This window comes from Bombus vancouverensis, chromosome 4, assembly GCF_051014615.1.
Source record: "Bombus vancouverensis nearcticus chromosome 4, iyBomVanc1_principal, whole genome shotgun sequence".
Lineage (NCBI taxonomy): Eukaryota > Metazoa > Arthropoda > Insecta > Hymenoptera > Apidae > Bombus > Bombus vancouverensis.
The window spans coordinates 5,947,409-5,967,968 of record NC_134914.1 but is presented as its reverse complement, the minus strand read 5'-3'; the positions used below and the strand labels follow the sequence as shown (position 1 = coordinate 5,967,968).

The following is a 20,560-nucleotide window of genomic DNA, read 5'->3' as shown; positions in this document are numbered from 1 at the left end:
TATAATATAATTTATTATATATATAATAATAAGTGCGGTGGATAAATATATATAATTTAAGATATGATGTTAATTAATTACGAGTTATATTTAAATTCAAATTATTGGAGATATCTACTGTAAATTTTCCAAATAAACAAATTTATATGGAGATACTACTGTTTTGTCAATATTGTCGAATCTACACTAGTTTTCAAGCTACAAATATGAATTTTTTCATTAAATTAAGAATTGTATTGAAATTAAAAGTTCATATACAAATGACTAATTTGCATATAGCAATTGTTAAATACAGTGATAACTAAAAATTACATTTAAGTAACATATAAATTGTAATTGTAGTAATTGAAATCTGAATTTATTAAATAGAATTTATTAATTAAAAGAAATGGAAATAAATCAGATTAGTAATTTATCTTTGAAAGAGAATATACACAAATTATTAGCGATATGCGGTTCAATAACTAAAGAAGGTATTGATGAACTAATTCATATATTGCACAACTTCAGATCGTTGTATTTGATATTTATCACTTTTCATTTTATCTTTGTTGTCTAATTTTCACAATAAATATTTATTTAAGCTTTATTTAATCAATATAGTTGAAAGAAGAAGTTGAAATTATCATTTATAAATTTATCATACTGTCTTTTTAACATAAAATAACAAGAAATATTTGCTTCAGATTTGTCACAAATATTTTATAAACTTGAGGATTGTAATCAATCAAAGTTGACAATTGGAATGTTTTTTGAATTCATAAAACTTGCATTCCAAGTTAATGACAATTGTGGAAGTTTAACTACAATATTAACCACAGAGAACAAGCTTGATTGGGGCAAGTTAACAAAAATTGATATACATTATAAAATACAGAATTATAATAATACTGATGAAAAGTATATTAATAGTAATGTCATGCAGAAACATAAAAGTATTCATACAGCAGAAGAAATTTCATCTGATACAGATGATAACAATATTAAATACTCTCTACATTGCATTGTGCCTCCAAATATGCAACTTAAAAATAAGCAAACACATACTTATGATCAAAATGTAATATCTGATTTTGAAAGATGCAATCAAATTATGCAAAGTTCATTACGAATAGAGGATATGAACATTGGAAGATCTGTAGATACAACAGAAAATTTTTTAATTACCTTAATGAAAACAAATCTAAGTGATGTACTGCATGAAGGTTTATTAGATTCAATATTGCCATATATGATTCCAAAACCTACTATTTCACAGCCTATTATTAAAAAATCTATTATAAGTACCGAGGTGAAGAAATGTAATTCATTGACTAATAATATTGAAACCAAGGTACTTACGAATGTCATGCATAAAGAGAAGGAAAAAGATAAAAGTAAATCAAGTAAGAGATCAACTGAGTAAGTGTACCAATAATTAATATCAATCGAAAGTAAATTTAATATTGACGTTGAAAATAATTTTTTATAGAATTAATAACAGTTTATTCTACGCTTGTACAGCAATGAAGTGGAAATCCACGTCTGTGACGAAGAAAAGAACATTAAAAAAAATTTCCATTGTCCTCAAAAGCTTCTTATTCAAAAAATGCGTTATTTTGCTGATGTGACAGCAGGTCAAAAATTAGAGGAAATAGATATATCAGTTCATTGTGATGTTACAATATTTGATTGGCTAATGAGATGGGTGAAAAAAGATATTATAAAAAAATCTGAATGGCCAGTTTTGGAAATTAATAATGTTATTCCAATAATGGTGTCTGCATCATTTTTACAAATGGAACCACTACTAGAAAGCTGCTTACAATATTGTCGTGAAAACATATCTGATATATTGAAAACATCAACAGTTTTAACTGGGTTAGATGATAATCTTTTAATAAGGTAGGTGTTTTACTTTTATACAGTTTTAAATATTTTAAATGTTCATTAAGCAAAAAAATTTATTTCTTTATTATTGCAACAAAATGCATAGAAAAAAATATTTATTTATTCAGTATTTGCAAAATTTATACCATTTATTCTTAATTAATTAATAATATATCAAATCCAGTTAATATCTCTTTTCAGATTAGTAGAACAATTTACAAATGAAGATGTTGAAGCATTAAAAGACAAAAAGGATAAAATTCAAAGTAAATTATTTTGTAAGTTGATTATGTCTCTTGCCGAGGTAATGCCAGATAATAAGAGGGGACACTATAGTTCTTTAGCTACTTTATTTAAGTGCAGTAAATGTGGGAAAAATATTATTCAATCAGTTTCTAATTATGTACCATGTATTTCAAGTGCAATGAAAATTGACAACCATGGGAATATTCACAGCAAACACATAAGGTACGATTTTAGTATTCAAACTTAGTATCAAGAGATGTATAATTGTAATAAAATTTATATTACAGAGATTTGACATGGACTTTAAATGATTACATTATTAGTCTTCGAACAGAGTTACGTTCTTGGCGTAAAGTTTATTGGAGGCTATGGGGAGATTGTCACTTTTTATTTTGTACACAGTGTAATATATATTTTCCAATCCATCACTTTGAGTGGTGCTGCTATCATACAGAATTTCCACAGTTTTTTATTAATGAACAACAACGGCCTATACCATTTCCTCTGGGCAGATATCCATGCTGTAGTCAACGGGCATATAAGTTTGGAGTATTACCAAATCATGAAGGTTGTAGGTATAGGGTACGCATTTGTTAATATCACTTCTGAATTTTGAAAGTTTCCGAAAATATGAACTTCATAATTACTGTGTTGTTTCTTCCTTAGGAACATATTCCAGATATTAAGACTCAAACAGACATAAGTGTATTGAATATTTTTACAGTACATAGGGAAGTAATAGTTATGAAACCACCGCAATTGTTTTTCCCAGAAAAGATTACTAGATTAGTAGCTCGTGATGCATCACTTCAACCAGGAAAATTAATATGTAAAGATGTAATGTGGTGGCTTGGTATAGAACTTACACCACAGCGACCAAGACTTGGACTTTTAGGTAAATTAACATATTTTAATGCTTATAAGTAATGATAATAATAGTATATTTTCTAAATATTTAGGAAAAATTTGGAGCGGGTCAGGATTCCGACGAATATCTCAAATACATGATTTACAAAAATCATCACAAAAGGTTCGTCAGCAAGTTTCTATTACAACTGATACTTCATCGATTACATCTTCGACAACAGATAGCGATATGGATGATGGTATTACAACTTATGAATATAGTAGTATTGATGAAGAATCAAATCATAGTGAAGAATCTCATGCACGGTCTTCATTAAAATTAAAAAGTAAAATAAAAAAGAAATCAAGAAATGACATCATGTGGAGGTGATTAATGTCATATGAAAGAAATTTATATTATGATATTGTTTTAAAGTGACAAAATTATTCATGCTTACTGATATAAGATAATTTTAGAAATAATGGTCGCTCGTGGAGTGGTAATCTAAATGTAAGACACAATCAAGATAATCAAAGAGATTTTGAAGAGAATGCAGCTTTACAAATGATAACGCTACTAACAAAGAGAGTATCTGTAGATTCTTCTTCGCTATTAAAATCATCTACTAAACATAATCGGATAAAAAAACAATTAAATGGTACATTTATTACATATTATATTTTTAGAAAATATACAGTTTTTATAAATAATATTATTCAAAGCAGGAGGAATTTATACAAGGTTGGAAGCAGAACTTCGTGATCAACTAAATCAATCTTATAAAAATAAAAATATAACTGGGAAGTATTTTCTACGTACGAAATTAAATAAATCATAAGTATATCAGAATAGTATAACTGTTACTGACTGTTTTGTATGTTGAACTCTTTCATAAAATAAAATATTTTTTTACTTTTTGTTTAAACATCATTAAATAAACCTTAGTATTATATGACAAATGATACAAAAATAAATATTATATAGTAACTAAAAATAATATGAAACTAAAACAAACTTATATATTTATACTGTATTATCCATTCAAGAAAGAAGTTGAGGCATTTAAGTTTCTCCTTGTTTTTTGTATAAGTCACTCCTATCTAATAGGTTGTTAAGTTCTTCCTCCGTAAAGACTGTATTGAAAATCATTAAAAATGATTAAAAATTATACAAAATTACTTATGATTATAAAAATTACGAAATGTGGGTATTAAAATTATGTACATTTCAATAATTTACCTTCATTTTCAGATGCAACTATTTGACATTCTTTTGATCCTAAAAGTTTTTGTAACTTCAGTAAATCTGCTTTGTTATTCACATTTATCGACTGAATGTGTTTGGAGATTACTACTTTCTCTAGAAGGCGTTTTGCATCAGCGCGATTAATAATTGCTTCATCAATAGTTCCTTTGGTACATAATTTATATATTACTACTGGACGTGTTTGACCTATTCTATGGCAACGTGCCATAGCTTGTATATCCGCTTGAGGATTCTGCAAATGTATCAAATTGCTTTTAATTAACAATGTAATATCAGGATTTTTATACTTATCATCATAGGTAATAATAATAAGAAATTAGTATCAGTTAGTATTAGAAGTTACAATTTCTATAATAAAAGTAATAAAACAAACAACAATGTACCCAATCACAATCATATATGATAACAGTATCTGCCCCAACAAGATTTAATCCAATGCCACCTGCTCTTGTAGATATAAGGAATAGAAATATTTCAGGATTTGTATTGAAATTGTGAATATTTTCCTTTCGATCCACAAGCTTAGTAGAGCCATCTAATCTGACATATTTGTAATCACGTAATGAAAGATAATCTTCTATAACATCTAATATCATTGTCATGGTGGAAAATAATAAAACTTTGTGCCCATGTTTTTTAAGTCTTGCAAGCATTGCATCTAATACTAAAAGCTTACCAGATGCTCTAACTAATTCTTCATTTATTTGTGGCAAGAAATCTGGACCTAATGGGCAATGTATTAAATATGGGTGATTTACAATCTTTTTGTACAAACTAACTGAAACAATGAAGAGATAAACATAAGAATAAAATATTTGAATGGTTAATATATATTCTACACTAAATAATAACTTACTATGTCTAGTCTGAACATTAATTAAGAAGTCTTTATTACGCTCTGTAACATCAGTGTATTTTTTCCACATTAATAAATTTTCTTCATTTCCAGATTTTACATTTATCCAAGTTTCACTGTCTCCACTATCATCAATTTGTTGAAGTGAACTATTTGATGAGACATCATTATCAAGATATGTACTCATAATATTATTCATATTTCTTAAGGCACATTTTCTTTTTGGTCTTTTACCATCTTCTGTGTATATAATCGGTTCTTCCTCGATCTTGCTTAATTGATCTATATCATGATTTAATACTGCTTTATATAAACTATGCTGTAATTCTGTCAGAGGGGCATAAACAACTAATTCCTTTTTTGGCGGTATGTCCAAACAAACCTCGCTCTTTTCACGTCTCAACAGAAATGGTTGTAATATCTCACGTAATGATGACAGTACTCGTTTTTCTTCTTCTAACTTTAAGAATTCTTTTGCTCCTTCATCACCCTGATGTTTTTTTGCATCAAACCATGATTCAAAAACAGCTAAATCATCAAAAATTTCTGGTAACAAAAAATTTAACAATGACCACAGTTCTGCTAAATTATTTTGTAGTGGTGTGCCTGTTAATAAAAGTCTGTTCATGGATTTACAAGCCTTTAAAATCCTATAAAATAGTAATGAATTATATTATTTACAATTCAATGTTTATGATATAAATAAGTAGTTGAATTTTAACAACATACTTTATAAGTTGACATTCATGATTTTTAATTCTGTGTCCTTCATCTATGATTATATATCTCCAGCTCAAAGATTTAATAAAACTGCTTTCAAGTAATGGCACTTCGAAAGATGTAAGTACAATTGGGAATGTACTATAAGTTTCTGTAATCTTATATTTATGTTTAATTTTGCTCCTTAGTATTAATTTTTCCTCTAGTGTTCCATGAAATAACACAATGGGCAAGTTTGGTGCAAATTTTTCAAATTCTAACATCCAATTTGGTAGAGTTGAGAGAGGAGCAACTAATAAATACGGTCCATCTTGCCGTTTTTCAATGAGATGACACAGTAAGGCTATGACTTGAACTGTTTTCCCAAGTCCCATTTCATCAGCTAAAATTCCATTTATACCATTTTCATAAAGAACTTTTAGCCATTGGAGTCCTTCCTTCTGATAGTCTCGTAACTCTCCTTTAAAATATTTTGGTGTTTCAATAATAACATTGTTGCTATTCTCTGTTTCACCCTTAAAATCATTTTTTAATTCATTTTCAATTTCATCTTCACTTAAATTTAACTTGTTTTTATTTATATGTATTTTCTTTTGTACCTAGAAATTACATATATATTCAGTAAAGAAAACATTAACAAATCATAAAATGTGTATAAAAATTATAATTATCATATAATTATAAGTACTACTACGTTTATTTACATCTTTAGATATATATTTTTGTGTATTATTATTTTTTTTTTTTCCTTTGTCATATGGCGCTATGTTTTCATTTGCATACTGTATTTTCTTTCCATCCCTTTTTGTGGATTTGTTAGATTTACTAACATTTTTCTCCAAACTTTCGTCAATTTTACTAACAATAAATGAAGCATAAAATTTACTTCTACTTAACAAATGCATTAATCGTTTATATTGTTGTTCTTGAATTTGTTGATTATATTCTTCCTCAGCTAATTGTTTGTTTTCTGCTTTTTCCTGTCGTTTTCTTTTCTTTTGATTTATTTTAGATTCTTCCAGTGGTTCATTGTTAAATTTGACATTGTCTACAATGCTTCTAGAATTGCCTTTCCATATATAAGAAATAAGAATAATATAAATATATGACAAAAATATTAAGTAAACATAAAAAATTAATATCCGCTTTTTTTAATATCATAAGAATTATGATACATATTGATTAAATTCTTGTTTTAGAGAAAAATATTATTTTTCATAATTACTTAACAAAATTTCAATTTCAAGTCATTTTAAAAAGTAATAAATGAAAAAAATAAGGAGTAAACCAACAATAAAATATAACAGAATAATTTTGAATATTTGACTTTTCAATAGAAAGAAATATTAAATTTATATTACATGTTGCGTTTAAAATGAGATCGCTAATTGTTTCACATAAATAAAATTTATATTAGAAATATTGAAAAATTGATGTAAATCTTGTTATTGAAAGAAATAGTGATGTATGTAACAACTTTCTTTTATCTTCATAACAATTTGTATAATTTTAATAAGAGAGTTTTACCTGTAACTAAACTCATATTGCTAGAAATAAGAATTTTTGTGCCACAATTATTACTTTCCATTTCGAGAAGTGATTAAAAGTAACTTTTAATATTTATTTGTTAAAAAACAACTTCAAATCAAGGAGAAAACGAATTTAATAAAATATATGAATATCTCACGTGCTGAGAAACTCCCGCTAAATTTGGCTACACACACGAATATATAACTATCTTTTGCGTGGTTAGATTCGTAATAATTGGCAGAGAATGGCGTTGCGGTCGCCCAACTACAGCTTCGGGCTTTGCATTGAGCCGTTTCTATGAACCAATCTTAGCTCACGCACTGGCGAAGTTATAGCTGGTTTACCGTCTTGGATTTGGTCATTGTTGAATTGATGAGATATGAATTAATCGGTGCAAAAGAATGAATAACTATCATGGACGTGGGAATATAGGTTGTAGTCAAGATTATATATAGAGGTCTCTATATTCATATAGCGAAACCTAGGGAAAACTGTCCAAAAATCAAGTCGTGACTACCACCATATAAATAGATCTCCAGACTCGCTAGGGAAAATCGTCCGAAAATTGAGTCGTGATTAGTTGTGAAAAATGTATTCTCCGCATGCGTGATCAGAGAGGAAATGAGAGTGGATTATGGACCTGGTTGTTCCCGGACTAGTGCTGCACCATACGACCAAATGCTGAATTTAACTAAGCTTAGCAGATACAAGAACTTATACATCGAAGCTTAAAGTCAGGGATCTGTCCTGTTTGGTTACACACTAGAATAGACAAGAATCTACTAAGTTCCACGCTACAAGAACCTATTTAATTGTACGGTTCTATGGAAAAGTATGAGAATGACAAAATCGCGCAACAATAACACATTGTAAGTTGCCTAAGAAAGAGAAATTAATAGTTTACTACATTTTTTTTTGGAGGAGATAAAAGAATATTCCCTTTCAAACGATTATGGATTAGTGGAATGATGCAATAATTTTAATACACCATTTAGATTTAACATTAATCTTTGGTACTTGGCGTGTTAATTGTACTGGCATGAATATTTTTCATCGTCGCATAAAATCATATATTCTTTTTCTTTAGTACGATGATGCTCGTTGAAATGAATTAAACGATTTTACATATAAGGTCATTTGTTGTTGTAAAATGTTATAATGCTTTTTTAGCATTTTCTGATAGCTCTCATGAATAGAGAAGAATGGAGACGACATATGGAAGTTTCCAATTTAGGAATCCATTGGCTCAAAAGTCTTGCGTTTTTAAAGTTTGGTACTTTTAGACTACTGCATAGCTTACTTTAACGTGACAGCCATTTAAACAGTAAATTTTATTATTTATTTAAACACATATTGTGTTCAGAATAACGTAATATTGCTTTATCATCAATATATAAATCGATTTGTCAAATAACGTTTTGAATAATGGTTATACGTGGCGCATCTAATATTACTTGTATTTTTCTATCTCCATAAGACAATATTCAATTACACTCATAGTACCAACAAAGACGAACAACGTATAAGAAAAAAAGTCATGTGGAATAGGCCAGATAATTTAATAAAAAAATATCAAACTTTAACAATGTGCAAATTTTGAACCAGTGCAATGAATTCTTGGATTTCAAATCGTAATTTCTATAATCAAAGTCGTTATATCTCTCCTTCATTTATCGAATTCAGGAAACATTCGATAATTATACAAAAAGATCCTTTGCATAATTACACACTCGTGCACTCTTCCCCACTACGGAGGTTCCCATAATGCACCGAGAAGCTCGATAGTCTGCCGCAATCGAGTGGTATAATATAATCCAATATCAGATATCGCCGAGACAATGTATCTAGGTACTAATTTAAAAGTGAAACTTTTTATTTTTGGTCTTTTTAAGATTAAACTTTTACTAATGTATTTGTGAGATCTTTCTGACTAAAATAAGTAAACAAATATACTCCAAATTATATCGTGTTTTGTGTCATTTTAATTACAAAAATGTAAGAAACATGTTGGTAAATGTTTCATTTATCACGAAGCAAAAATAAGAAAGTTTGAGTTTTGAGTCTCAGCTTATCGCGGGCTTTTAATATTTGTCGTGTGTTTAATATGTTTAATATTTGATCGTTTAGATTCTCAGTCTATCCTTTTCTTTCACTCGCATTGTTCTTTTCTACTTTCGACACGTCTAAGATCTCAGCTTCGAGAAATAGAATCGTTTCTACATTTCCATTATTGTAATACATGGATCCCGATTTTTGTGCAATTATCAAATGTTTCCTGTATTGTCAAAAGACGCAATAATAATTGAGGAAGAAATTGTGCCTGGAGACAAAGTTCAGCTATTTTTTCAATTAAAATATGCTCATAATAGGGGCATTTTAGCATTTTGATGATATCTTAGGATTTATAATAAAACAATTACATAGCTTTTTTTTATTGAAGTGCGGCACGTCATAGGCGAAAGATTGACCCCTTCGGCGATTGTAGAAGCGATGTTGAGCGGGCCACAGGAATACGAGGCTGTCCGCCTCTTCTGCGAGCGAGTTATGCGCGCAAAGGAGCGAGCAGAAAGGGAGAGAAAGAAAAACTCTCACCCTTGTAGGATAAGGCGATGGAGGGGGATGGCGGTCAGGCGGCCTAGACCGCTTCATCGCCGCCCCAACGGACCACGACTAGAAGGGAGGATAGCGCTAGAGGCAATGGCCCCCCTAACGCCAAATTCAACAGTCAGAGAATTATTAGGCCTGGCTCGAACAAGAGGACGCGGGAAGGGGGTGCAACAGAAGATAATTCATAAGAGGTTCCTGGAGCACTCCTGTCATACGCGTAGGATGGTCATCGTGGAGTTTTAGTTGGTAGGAGTCCGACACTACTCTGCTGTTATCGGTTATTAGCAGCAGCGGTGTGTCCATGAGGATTTCTCCCTTGCAAAAAAAAAAGATTCAAAATCGATATATCTTGCCTCCATTTGTCGAATACAGAAAACATTCGATAATTGTACAAAAAGATCCTCTGCATAATTGCACACTTGAGCACTCACTCATACTACGGCGGGAGAGGGGGGTTCTTCTAACGCACCAAGAAGCTCGATCAGATAGTGTAACATAATCCAATATCAGATATCGCTGAGACAATGTATCTGGGTATTAATTTATAAGTGAAACCTCTTTTATTTTTTACTTTTCTAAAACTGAACTTTTACTAACGTAAATCATTATTGCGTGATTTTGTCATTCTCATACTTGTCTATTTCAAATAGAAAAGTAGATATGAACATTTCCGTGGTACTGTACAACAGGTTCAAGGACAAATTGGTTCTTATAACGTGGAACTCAATGGTTCTTGTATATGCTAACTTTAATTAACTTCAGCATTTAGCCGCATGGTGCAGCACCTGTTTTGTGAAATAGCTAGAACTACGGGCGTGAGTAGTCTCATTTCCTCGCTGCTATCAGCTAGCTGGTTTATGCTTTTATCTGTCATAAACGTATTTGTAAAGTATCGTGATTATAATTAATAACCAAAATTATTCATTATGCCAATTTTGGATAAACGTAAAGGAGATGATATCTTAGCATTAGTTCCTGCCTCAAAACGTACCAAAAATGAGGTAGTCTTTAGTAGTAGAGAAAAAGCAGTTGTACAAAATGTAAGTTAAACTAACGTTATTCATCTTATAATTGTTGAATAAAGCTTTGAAATAATAATTTATTTTTTTCTTCAGGGTCCACCTAGAACATCTTCTCTATTTGCACCTATTATGCTCCTTGAAGGACATCAAGGAGATATATTTTCTCTTGAATTTCATCCAGAGGGTCAATATCTTGCTTCCACAGGCTTTGATAGACAAATTTGTATGTTATCAATAATTTAAAAAACTGTGAATGCATTACATATACTTTATAGTGGATGCAAATATAATATATATATACTTACAGTTATTTGGAATGTCTATGGGGAATGTGAAAATATTTCTGTATTAACTGGACATAGTGGAGCGATTATGGAATTACACTTTAGTCCTGATGGCAATCATTTATATACAGCTAGTACAGACATGACATTAGGTTTATGGGACATAGCTGCTGGAACTAGAATAAAAAAGCTCAAAGGTCATACTTCCTTTGTAAACTCTGTGTCTGGAGCAAGAAGAGGCCTTACACAACTTTGTTCAGGTAGCGATGATAGCACAATACGTGTTTGGGATCCCAGAAAAAGAGGACAGTGTTATACCCTAAATAATACATATCAGGTAATACCTTTCTCATAATGATTTTTGATTTTTTGAATTCATTATTTATCAGGCTTTGGCATTTTCTATTCTCTTTCTCTTTTTTTTTATTTTAATGTAGGTTACTGCTGTAACATTTAATGATACAGCAGAACAAGTAATAAGTGGAGGAATAGATAATGATATAAAAGTATGGGATTTAAGAAAAAACTCTATTCTTTATAAACTAAAAGGACATTCTGATACTATAACTGGATTAAGTCTTAGTCCGGATGGTTCTTATATATTATCAAATGCTGTAGATAACACATTAAGAATTTGGGATGTAAGACCATTTGCTCCTTACGAACGTTGTGTAAAAATTATTTCTGGACATCAGCATAATTTTGAAAAGGTGGTTTTTTAATTTTTGATACATATATTATTAAGATTTTGTAATTCTATTTATTTAAATGATTGCAGAATCTTCTGAGATGTGCATGGTCTCCAGATGGTAGTAAAGTATCAGCTGGATCATCAGATAGATTTCATTATATTTGGGATACTACAAGTCGTAGGATATTATACAAATTACCTGGTCATAATGGTTCCGTCAATGATATTGACTTTCATCCAAAAGAACCAATTGGTAATACATATAAAATTATAAAATGCTGTAATGATTAGTCTATCATAATAATTTTAAATGTCTTTTTCTTACTTTTAGTTTGCTCTGGGTCCAGTGATAAACAAATATACCTGGGAGAAATTGAAGCTGCACAATAAGGAAATTAAAATTGATTTTCACTTGATTTTTAAATTTAGATATCTATATAAAATAAAATGTGTAATAATATTACATGTATAGATCATTTTGTATTCTCATTTTATACCTTTCTATGTATACTTGTTCTATTATCAAAAGAAAGTATTCAAAAAAATATTTTGGTCAGTAAATAAAAAATTTCAAAAATAAAAGGAAATGTAACTATATATAAAGTTATTTTTAAACAAATTTTTTATTGAATACATCGCTAACTTAAATTCCCACTCTAACTGTAATCTATTTCAAACACCCTTATCGATTCACTTTGGCTTAACTTCACGCGATATATTTTAGTGCACTAGGCGTTTCTAATTCTTCATTCGTTTATTTTTCATCGTCTTCCACATTTTTATTTATTCTAATTTTAAGGTAAGTACGCACTCTCTTCTTAATTTTCTTGTGTAACAAATATTTTTAATTTTATGTTAAAACAATCGAAATTATTTTATGGTACGATTTGTCAAACAAGTATTGCAAACTATTGAGAAAGACTCTTCTACGAAATGGCTATCTCCACGTATGAATCACAGCGGAATCAAACAATTACAAAATTTAGTTAAATAACGAAGTTTGACATATTTTTTCTTTTGTATTAGTCCAATTTTTCATATTAGATAACTTAACCATTGTTTACGTTATATCAGTAAAAACATAGAGTAAAATTATATCCATGATACATTTATTTTTCAAGATTTGTAATTTAATTTATTATTTATAAGAATGTCAACTCCATGGGCGAAAATTCAGCCAGTAGAAGGCCCTGTCAATTTATTAGAGATTACTTCGGAACAACTTGCAAAGAGCTTGCAAGAAAAGTAAGTAATAAGTAATTTCTTATATTTTTATTATGGTTTGTCAGTAAAAGTATAAAAATATGCATTTTTCTTCTAATAGAGAATTGAAAAAGAGTCGCATTCAGACAGTAGATAATGTAAACATTGAGAATTATACAATATGTGAAACAAATGATACAGAAAATGATGAAGTGATTGCACATATGTTGCAAGATCAATTTAACAAAGAATATAATCTAATGTTAAAACATACAGAGAAAAAGTTAAATCGCGATTCTAAAGGTAAGATATTCTTTTTAATAAATCTTGTTTAAAATTTTTTTATTTTTGTCACCATATATTTTATAGTTAATATAACTTATACGAACTATCGAACTTCTCTATGTGAGGACCAGGATGAGCAAGACACAGACAGTGAAGATACAACTAAAGATTTTGATAGATTTGTGGTAAATATTTTATAACATAATATTCTATCCAAAATTCTTTATAAAAAAGTTGAACATTTAATACATATCTACTGTTTAATAGAGCATAGAAAAAGAATATGCTTCTATACCACGTTGTGGGTATAGAAAAATGGGTGGTGAAGGATCCCAAATTGTAACAAAACATGATATGTTAATGACATCAAGAATAAATGCCTGCAGAGTTTTACAATTCCCACCAGGTATTCATACAGGGGACACAGGAGGATTTGATGTCAAATTAAACAATAAAGTGTTCAATAGTTTAAGAGCTCATAGTAATGCTCAGAGTTCAAGACAGAAAGCAAAAGCACGACCACATACAAAATAAACTAACTATATATCTTGTAAGTGTAAATATATTATAATAATATATTTAAATTTGAATTCACGATACTATTTATTATTGTACAGGCTTTCTCTCATTATGTGCAAACGCGTACTGCTTAATTGTATCAGAAATGGATTGGTCTTAGAAACATTTAAAACATAATTATTTTTGACATTAAACACTTTATTAAATGTTGTAATGATATCAATATTACTATATTGTAATACAAAGGTACAAAAAGATTAAATAAATGAACTTATTAATTGCTAATTAATTATTTTAAGTCTGTTGTCTATGACCTTCATTACCCTACATTCCTGTTACTAAACTTGCTTCTTTTTTATTATTCTGTGTTCCTGTTTTATTTGGGAACCTTGATCAACTCACAAATGGTTGTGACAGATTCTTTCTTCCGATTTACGCCAATTATGCTCGAAACCGGGAAACAGGAATAAGAATTTAAAATATTAATTTTTTATAAAAATAGTAATAAAATTGTATTTTTTTCTATGGTATAATTTTATTTTTGACGCGTATTACATTTTAACATTTAATTGTTAAATTTAGATCATTTATCGATGTTATCTTTCAATCCAGTTTTTTTTCCGACGATGATGGAAGGTATTCCTTTCTATGAACAAAATTGCGAAAATTCGTTTATTAATGACTTCATAATTAACATACTAAATGATAAATCGCAACTATATTAATATGAATATCTCACATTTCAATCGGTAACGGTTCATTGAACTTGCTATTATCGCTGTCAAGTAATTTCTGTGTCGCTTCACATTCCTTCTGACCTTCCTTCAAGATCAGATTATATATTTGTTTATTTAATCGAGAAGACGGATAGTTGGACTTTTCAACGGAATTCTTCAACGTTTCTATTATATTCTCCTTTCCTTCTTGTTTGCTCGTTCGTGTAATATTATCATACGTTACTCCTAATTGATGTGTTTTGGCTATAAAATATGAATAATTCTGTTAATTACTTTTTTCTCTCTTTATTTATTTCTTTACCCTTTATATATATAAAGAATTCAATATTCGTTATACCACGTAATTCAAGATCTTTGTTCCTTTCCTCTGATATTATATCTTCAAAAGAATACCGTGGTGGATTCAAGTTCTTCGACTTGTTTCCAATTTCTTCCAAAAAGGCATCCGGTAATCTTTCATTATTGTTAACTACTGTTTTTTGTGCCAATAGTTCGTCATACTCTACTCTATCTATATCACTAACTACAGCCATAGGACTTTCACTTGTCAAATTACTTTCCGAATCTCTATTATTTAATGACGCTTGGATCGCGGTTCTGTATATCAATCCATTATACAAGGTCAACGAACACCGCATCGATGATCGTAACCAATTATCTCTAAATTAGAAACACATTTGATTAGAAAAAATTACTTGAAATGCAATTCACAGTGATTTCACTTACAGGCGCTTGATGTGCAAGAGTCCAAAAATAAAAACTAACGTAGCCACTGGAGCTACTAAATAAATAAACATTTTTAATATGTTTATAAGAAGTGTGACGCTTCAGTGGATCATTTTGTCAGTTGACTATAGTTTTTGACAAAAGACGCTCGATTTAGCCTACTAAGATCTATTGCATGAATCCAAAACAAGATAACAAAGCAAAAGTTATATTATTTCTTCTTAGTATTATAGCAATGAAGAAGCAACGCAAAAAGTTTCTATAGATGCCAAACGAATTTACTTGTTAATTAATTGTTTTTAATTACAGGATGTAATTCAGCAGGAAATTTAATCCAAAAATCATCTAAATCCTTAGGATATTTAACGAATTCGCATTTATCATATTTAAATTTATTCACATTTAAAATTCACAATATTCACAAATGAAGAAACTCCTCTGAAACATCGTATTCATAAAGACATTATTCCCATTTTTTATTTTTTGTCCCTTTTTTCATGATACAATTATTCCATATTTTATGTAAAATAATGATATGGAAGTTCTGATATCTATAAAAATAATTGTCTAGCAAATTGTTCAACTGTATTATCAACCATTTTCGGAGTATTTATCTCAGAAAAAACAACAATGAAATTAGAATTTAATATGTTCGAAAATATATTAATGATAACGAAATGTTTTTGTAGACTATCATATACATATGTAGATACATTCAAATACGTTGGAAATTTGTTTTTATAAACTTATATATAATTACATATTTTGTTATAGTCTTAGCCCTTGTATCTTTTCATACTGTAAAAACTTTTTTATTTTATTATGAAGCTATTTGCAACATATTTATTTTAATTATTTGTTCCAAGTAACCATTCAATTCATTTTATTTAGCAGGTGTATCTACATCTGATGCTTGATATTGACATAAATAGGTATATTATACAAATACATAATATTCAATTAAAATAGTTGGGATGTTTTAAACACTTAATAATAATATTAAAAATGCAATAAACTATGTAATAAAATGTCCACAAACGAAAAATATATATTCTCAAACATGTTTATTTAAGCATTGCATAGTAACAAAGAAACAGCAATATCCAGCATCAGACAGTAGCTGGGATTAAATGGACTGTCATTTACGTATATACAGAAGAGTATCTAAAGGAAAATAAAGACGTATCAAAACTAGATCACAAAATGTGTATACAAAAGTTTACATTTAATGATTAACGATCTGATGCATTGCACAAATTGCTGTATTCATTTTATCAAATGATTTATATATGCATATGTATATATATGTGTATATTTATGTATGTATAAATGCTATAGATTGCTCTTGAATATTGTATATTCTTCTATAGAACATTTAGAAGAAGCAATACAAAGTCGTATGTTTGTTTTTGTTCGGTTGTTTCTTTACAGAAAAAAGCACAGCATAAAAAATAATTAATTCGCGAACATTTCAAGTGAATACTTTAAAAATTATAGATATTTGATTTCCAATATCCAACATTTATAAACCAATAACACATGCTAAACAATTTCCTTACAACCCACAAGTAAAGCGACAAAAATTATTTGAACTTACGATAACAAGCAATTTTTCTTAAGATATTCTTTAAAATATGTAAAATAACATTTAATTTAGTCTTTAGTCATAGAAGAGAGAAAGACATCTCTTAATACGAAGGAAAAGAAGCTACCGCTGCGTGCACACTCATAAAATTGTGATAAAAAAAGAATACGATTACTTTCTAATCTAAGATAAACTATTTTCGATTAACTTTTTTTCTTTTTTCTGATACAGAAACTTGTATCGAGTAGAATTGCATGTGATCAATAAATCTATTGCGTTTTTTCATTGTATCTAATAGCATTTTTAATAAGACTGACCAAAATTGCGGAGACGGTAAAATGCAAAAGGAACCACACTTGCTAGAAACTGTTTTATCAATTATACTTAAAGTACAGATTTAAAACAATGCAATATTATAATGTAACTTCAACTTTCATAAAATTGTGAAGTATATATACATATGTATTAAATCTGCGCTTCAACTATAATATTTACATGGTTTGTTCTTTTATTTTATAAATTACTTACATTTCTTAGTCAGCTTATTAAAAGATTTAAGCTAAAATGTATTAAGACAAATATAATAAATGTTTGGTGTACAGCTTTTGTGAAGTGTCGTATTATAGATATATATATACCGTATATATGTATACCGTAGATATATATATATAAATTGCTTTTTTAGTTTTTACAACAAGATCTGTTGTTTTCAATTTAATGTGTACTTTAGGGAGCGTATTGTTCGTAGTACATGATAAATGTACTCATAGTTGATACGATAGTTCTATGCAGAAAATGCAGCATAATTAACCATTCTTTGATTTGTTTTCCCAATATATTTTTTAAGTCTGCTGTAAAACTGCATTCCTGACAGAAGTGTACGCTTCACATAAAATACTCAAATGTATCAAATATATATATATCTATATATATATATTTATATGTATGTATATATATATATATCTTTAGATATATATATATATTATTATTGTTATTATCTTTTGATAAATGTCTCTTACGACAGTATCATTTTTTCCTTGGAATGATACTTAAACACAAAGAATGCAGTACTGAAATATCAATAGAGGTTAATCATCTAAATCATTAACATGGAGGACTTCTCTGTGTGTTAAACCAGCATCTGATAATGTTAAAATTTCTCTACATGGATATAAAATTCTCTTCGGGAAACTAGTAGTTATTTCAAAACTCACTGGAGAATCCGGCTGACTAAATATCCAATGATATACATCCTAGAAAAGAAAATAATTTGTTTAAAACATTGAAATTAAGCAACAAAGAAAAAGTTAAAAAATAAATAACACACTTCTAACGTGTCAGACATTAGAAAACGTCTTTTCATTGTCCTTTCTCCAAGCTTAATTTGAAGATGACATGCATTAGGATCAGTAGGCTCTGGCTCGAGGGGCACTTTACAAACTGTAAGTTCTTTCTCACGGCGAATACGTTGAATTTCCATTTCTTGTGCATTTAGTTGTTCTTTTTCTCTAGCCTCTCGTTCCTCGCGTGCTCTTCGTTCCTCTTCTCTCCTCCGATCCTTCTCTTGGTCCGCACGTAGCGATTCCTCATATGCTTGATCTTGTTGTTGACGTAAAGATTGCGCCGCACTACGCTCCGCCCTATAGTAAGGTAGATTAAACAATATTTCACCTAAATAAAATTAAAATTTTAGCTTAATTTTACAGATTTTTATATTTTTTCTACCTTTCTTGACGAGCTTGTATTAAATTAATTTCGTTGTGATCTATAAATGTTTGTAATCGAGATATTAATTCAGAAGGTGATGGTGTACCTTCCATCCTGTAAAATAAATATAATTTTCGGCAGTGTTACATTCATTATTTTAAGAATTACACATGAAAGATTAAGGTATATACATATGCAAATTATTTTACGTACCGACCAACTATTGTCATTCTATTATCTCTTAAAACAATAATAGCCAGGAAAGGATAAGAGCCAGATTTAAGAGCTTCTGCTACTTTATAACCTTCACCTGATTTCACATTACATGCCCAAAATAAGGTGTGTGTATTTACGTATTGAACAACTTCTACATTACCTAATGTGTTCCTGTTAATAAAGATTTAATTCTGTTATTTACTTCTCTACAAAATTTTCGGCAATTAGTGCATGATTTATAAGATTACCTGCACCACTGATCAACATTTTGTGCTTCATCTTTATGCAAATATACTAACAAAAACCTTAATTCTTGTTTTGCATCAGAAAGAGCTTGGCTGTAAGAGCCTTGATAAAAAACAGGATGACTGTTACCATAAGATTCCTCATAAGATCGAATGAAATTAATCACATCTTCCACAGGATCAGAAGATACTTGAAATGCAATCAATATGTTAATTTTTCTTGTAGAATCTTTCTCTAAAATTAATTATTACAAAAATACAACATACCAGGTCTGACATTTCTTCTAAATATTGACAGAAGTAGTTGTAGGATGCTAATGACCCTTTCATAACACAATGAAAAGATATACCATAAATAACTACCCCTGCCACTAGGACTTCCAGAATAATGAAAATATATTCTAGAACTGCTATCATCAACAACTTGTGGTGGTCTTGATCTTGAATCCTGTGCATACATTGATGGTCTTCCTTCATACAAATTTAGTTGTTCCTAAATAAAAAGAATAAGGACATTTTAGTTATAACACAATTTATGCTTAAATCTACTTGTGTCAATAATTAAGAGAATAATTAATAAACATCAAAGTATTCAGATGAACAAGATAAATATATAAAATTATTTAAGGATTTTTATCAATCTTTAAGATATCATAAATACTTCTATGACACAATTGATCTATATGTGATATAATAATACAGTTTCTTTGTAATTTTTACAAAACAGTCGAATTTATGTGTCAATTTCTTTATGCAATCTTATCCTTATAAAAGTATAAAACTTTTTGCTGCAGTTAAAGATATTTAAACAATATACAGCAACAGAAATTCACCTGAACTGCAACCTCCAAATTCCAATTATGCCTCTGTAAGACGTCTCTGCAAATTGATAGATCCTCGATACCTGTTAAATCCTGAAATCATCTCAATATTGTTATTCTATGATGACACCAGAAAATGAATTTAAAATTGTATAGTGCAGCATCTAATACAATGAATCACCTGAAACTGCAGGATCTTCTCAGTCTGATCACTACTAAATCCGTTTAACGCGAAATCTGCCATATCAATGTTATTTTGTCTTCAAAAGACTAGAAAATCCTTGACGATCGTTCAGTTATGCGACTCCACAGAATGATTCTGAATTCATCAGCTAATAGAAAAACCAGGCACTCGAACAAAATTACGATCAAACTGCGCAAGCATTTGGAGTGTGATACCGAGAAAGATTAACCTCTAGTGTACACGGCCTCTAGTTTATGGACCTCCATTCATTATCATTACGACACGTTTTGTCTCGTCGCTCTGTTCTATACTCAATGTTTTCGGTGTCATGACTTTTTTTTTACGATAATTTACAGTTTCAAGGTTCTATTTCATGCGACACGATTTTAAGTGA

At 29.3% G+C, this 20,560-nt stretch overlaps 6 protein-coding genes across 11 annotated transcripts; 3 read left to right on the top strand and 3 right to left on the bottom strand.

The window, feature by feature from the left end:
• The first annotated feature begins 186 nt into the window (after positions 1 to 186).
• On the top strand, positions 187 to 3,876 carry LOC117160976 (uncharacterized). 3 transcript variants are annotated; one of them, XM_033342128.2, is made up of 9 exons: positions 187 to 473; positions 687 to 1,401; positions 1,504 to 1,884; positions 2,071 to 2,337; positions 2,403 to 2,697; positions 2,782 to 3,010; positions 3,075 to 3,348; positions 3,439 to 3,620; positions 3,688 to 3,876. In XM_033342128.2, the coding sequence occupies exons 1-9, from the start codon at positions 389 to 391 to the stop codon at positions 3,798 to 3,800; spliced, it is 2,541 nt and encodes an 846-aa protein (XP_033198019.1). In that variant the 5' UTR covers positions 187 to 388; the 3' UTR covers positions 3,801 to 3,876. The 3 variants fall into 3 exon arrangements, with proteins under 3 accessions (XP_033198019.1, XP_033198018.1, XP_076474226.1); XM_033342127.2 differs by having other exon boundaries at positions 188 to 473; positions 3,685 to 3,876; XM_076618111.1 differs by lacking the exon at positions 187 to 473 and having other exon boundaries at positions 545 to 1,401; positions 3,685 to 3,876.
• Positions 3,622 to 7,782, bottom strand: LOC117160977 (lymphoid-specific helicase). Its single transcript, XM_033342130.2, has 7 exons — positions 7,332 to 7,782; positions 6,509 to 6,873; positions 5,814 to 6,403; positions 5,085 to 5,734; positions 4,612 to 5,006; positions 4,202 to 4,460; positions 3,622 to 4,095 (listed from the first exon to the last, which is right to left on the bottom strand). The coding sequence occupies exons 1-7, from the start codon at positions 7,390 to 7,392 to the stop codon at positions 4,025 to 4,027; spliced, it is 2,391 nt and encodes a 796-aa protein (XP_033198021.1). The 5' UTR covers positions 7,393 to 7,782; the 3' UTR covers positions 3,622 to 4,024.
• A 171-nt stretch (positions 7,783 to 7,953) lies between these two features.
• On the top strand, positions 7,954 to 12,414 carry LOC117160982 (U5 small nuclear ribonucleoprotein 40 kDa protein). 4 transcript variants are annotated; one of them, XM_076618119.1, is made up of 8 exons: positions 7,954 to 8,148; positions 10,704 to 10,756; positions 10,893 to 10,981; positions 11,057 to 11,186; positions 11,271 to 11,584; positions 11,685 to 11,957; positions 12,026 to 12,191; positions 12,270 to 12,414. In XM_076618119.1, the coding sequence occupies exons 4-8, from the start codon at positions 11,093 to 11,095 to the stop codon at positions 12,326 to 12,328; spliced, it is 906 nt and encodes a 301-aa protein (XP_076474234.1). In that variant the 5' UTR covers positions 7,954 to 8,148; positions 10,704 to 10,756; positions 10,893 to 10,981; positions 11,057 to 11,092; the 3' UTR covers positions 12,329 to 12,414. The 4 variants fall into 4 exon arrangements, with proteins under 4 accessions (XP_076474234.1, XP_076474233.1, XP_076474232.1 ...); XM_076618118.1 differs by having other exon boundaries at positions 10,631 to 10,756; XM_076618117.1 differs by having other exon boundaries at positions 7,954 to 8,203; positions 9,775 to 10,756.
• A 176-nt stretch (positions 12,415 to 12,590) lies between these two features.
• Positions 12,591 to 14,234, top strand: LOC117160984 (serine/threonine-protein kinase RIO3). The gene is made up of 6 exons (XM_033342141.2): positions 12,591 to 12,737; positions 13,088 to 13,183; positions 13,263 to 13,444; positions 13,511 to 13,611; positions 13,694 to 13,976; positions 14,044 to 14,234. Exons 2-5 carry the CDS (start codon positions 13,089 to 13,091, stop codon positions 13,958 to 13,960), a joined length of 645 nt encoding a protein of 214 aa, XP_033198032.1. The 5' UTR covers positions 12,591 to 12,737; position 13,088; the 3' UTR covers positions 13,961 to 13,976; positions 14,044 to 14,234.
• Positions 14,235 to 14,455: 221 nt separating this feature from the next.
• On the bottom strand, positions 14,456 to 15,639 carry LOC117160983 (uncharacterized). The gene is made up of 4 exons (XM_033342139.2): positions 15,409 to 15,639; positions 15,020 to 15,342; positions 14,685 to 14,925; positions 14,456 to 14,591 (listed from the first exon to the last, which is right to left on the bottom strand). The coding sequence occupies exons 1-4, from the start codon at positions 15,477 to 15,479 to the stop codon at positions 14,549 to 14,551; spliced, it is 678 nt and encodes a 225-aa protein (XP_033198030.1). The 5' UTR covers positions 15,480 to 15,639; the 3' UTR covers positions 14,456 to 14,548.
• Positions 15,640 to 15,767: 128 nt separating this feature from the next.
• Positions 15,768 to 20,520, bottom strand: Faf2 (Fas-associated factor 2). Its single transcript, XM_033342137.2, has 8 exons — positions 20,164 to 20,520; positions 19,995 to 20,075; positions 19,429 to 19,654; positions 19,165 to 19,351; positions 18,914 to 19,087; positions 18,719 to 18,814; positions 18,321 to 18,633; positions 15,768 to 18,246 (listed from the first exon to the last, which is right to left on the bottom strand). Exons 1-8 carry the CDS (start codon positions 20,224 to 20,226, stop codon positions 18,082 to 18,084), a joined length of 1,305 nt encoding a protein of 434 aa, XP_033198028.1. The 5' UTR covers positions 20,227 to 20,520; the 3' UTR covers positions 15,768 to 18,081.
• Positions 20,521 to 20,560: the final 40 nt, after the last annotated feature.

Coding starts and splice junctions, on each gene's coding strand:
- LOC117160976 (XM_033342127.2), top strand. CDS start 389: ATGGAAATAAATCAGATTAGTAATTTATCTTTGAAAGAGAATATACAC. Junction 474..686: donor CGGTTCAATAACTAAAGAAG/GTATTGATGAAC, acceptor TATTTGCTTCAG/ATTTGTCACAAATATTTTAT. Junction 1,885..2,070: donor GATGATAATCTTTTAATAAG/GTAGGTGTTTTA, acceptor ATCTCTTTTCAG/ATTAGTAGAACAATTTACAA.
- LOC117160977 (XM_033342130.2), bottom strand. CDS start 7,392: ATGGAAAGTAATAATTGTGGCACAAAAATTCTTATTTCTAGCAATATG. Junction 5,735..5,813: donor CATGAATGTCAACTTATAAA/GTATGTTGTTAA, acceptor ACTATTTTATAG/GATTTTAAAGGCTTGTAAAT. Junction 4,096..4,201: donor AGTTGCATCTGAAAATGAAG/GTAAATTATTGA, acceptor TTTTCAATACAG/TCTTTACGGAGGAAGAACTT.
- LOC117160982 (XM_033342138.2), top strand. CDS start 10,868: ATGCCAATTTTGGATAAACGTAAAGGAGATGATATCTTAGCATTAGTT. Junction 10,982..11,056: donor AAAAAGCAGTTGTACAAAAT/GTAAGTTAAACT, acceptor TTTTTTCTTCAG/GGTCCACCTAGAACATCTTC. Junction 11,958..12,025: donor ATCAGCATAATTTTGAAAAG/GTGGTTTTTTAA, acceptor AAATGATTGCAG/AATCTTCTGAGATGTGCATG.
- LOC117160984 (XM_033342141.2), top strand. CDS start 13,089: ATGTCAACTCCATGGGCGAAAATTCAGCCAGTAGAAGGCCCTGTCAAT. Junction 13,445..13,510: donor GTTAAATCGCGATTCTAAAG/GTAAGATATTCT, acceptor TATATTTTATAG/TTAATATAACTTATACGAAC. Junction 13,612..13,693: donor AAGATTTTGATAGATTTGTG/GTAAATATTTTA, acceptor ACTGTTTAATAG/AGCATAGAAAAAGAATATGC.
- LOC117160983 (XM_033342139.2), bottom strand. CDS start 15,479: ATGTTTATTTATTTAGTAGCTCCAGTGGCTACGTTAGTTTTTATTTTT. Junction 15,343..15,408: donor CTCTTGCACATCAAGCGCCT/GTAAGTGAAATC, acceptor TTTCTAATTTAG/AGATAATTGGTTACGATCAT. Junction 14,926..15,019: donor CAAAGATCTTGAATTACGTG/GTATAACGAATA, acceptor CATATTTTATAG/CCAAAACACATCAATTAGGA.
- Faf2 (XM_033342137.2), bottom strand. CDS start 20,226: ATGGCAGATTTCGCGTTAAACGGATTTAGTAGTGATCAGACTGAGAAG. Junction 19,655..19,994: donor ATTTGGAGGTTGCAGTTCAG/GTGAATTTCTGT, acceptor CTTTTTATTTAG/GAACAACTAAATTTGTATGA. Junction 18,815..18,913: donor AGAATGACAATAGTTGGTCG/GTACGTAAAATA, acceptor TTTATTTTACAG/GATGGAAGGTACACCATCAC.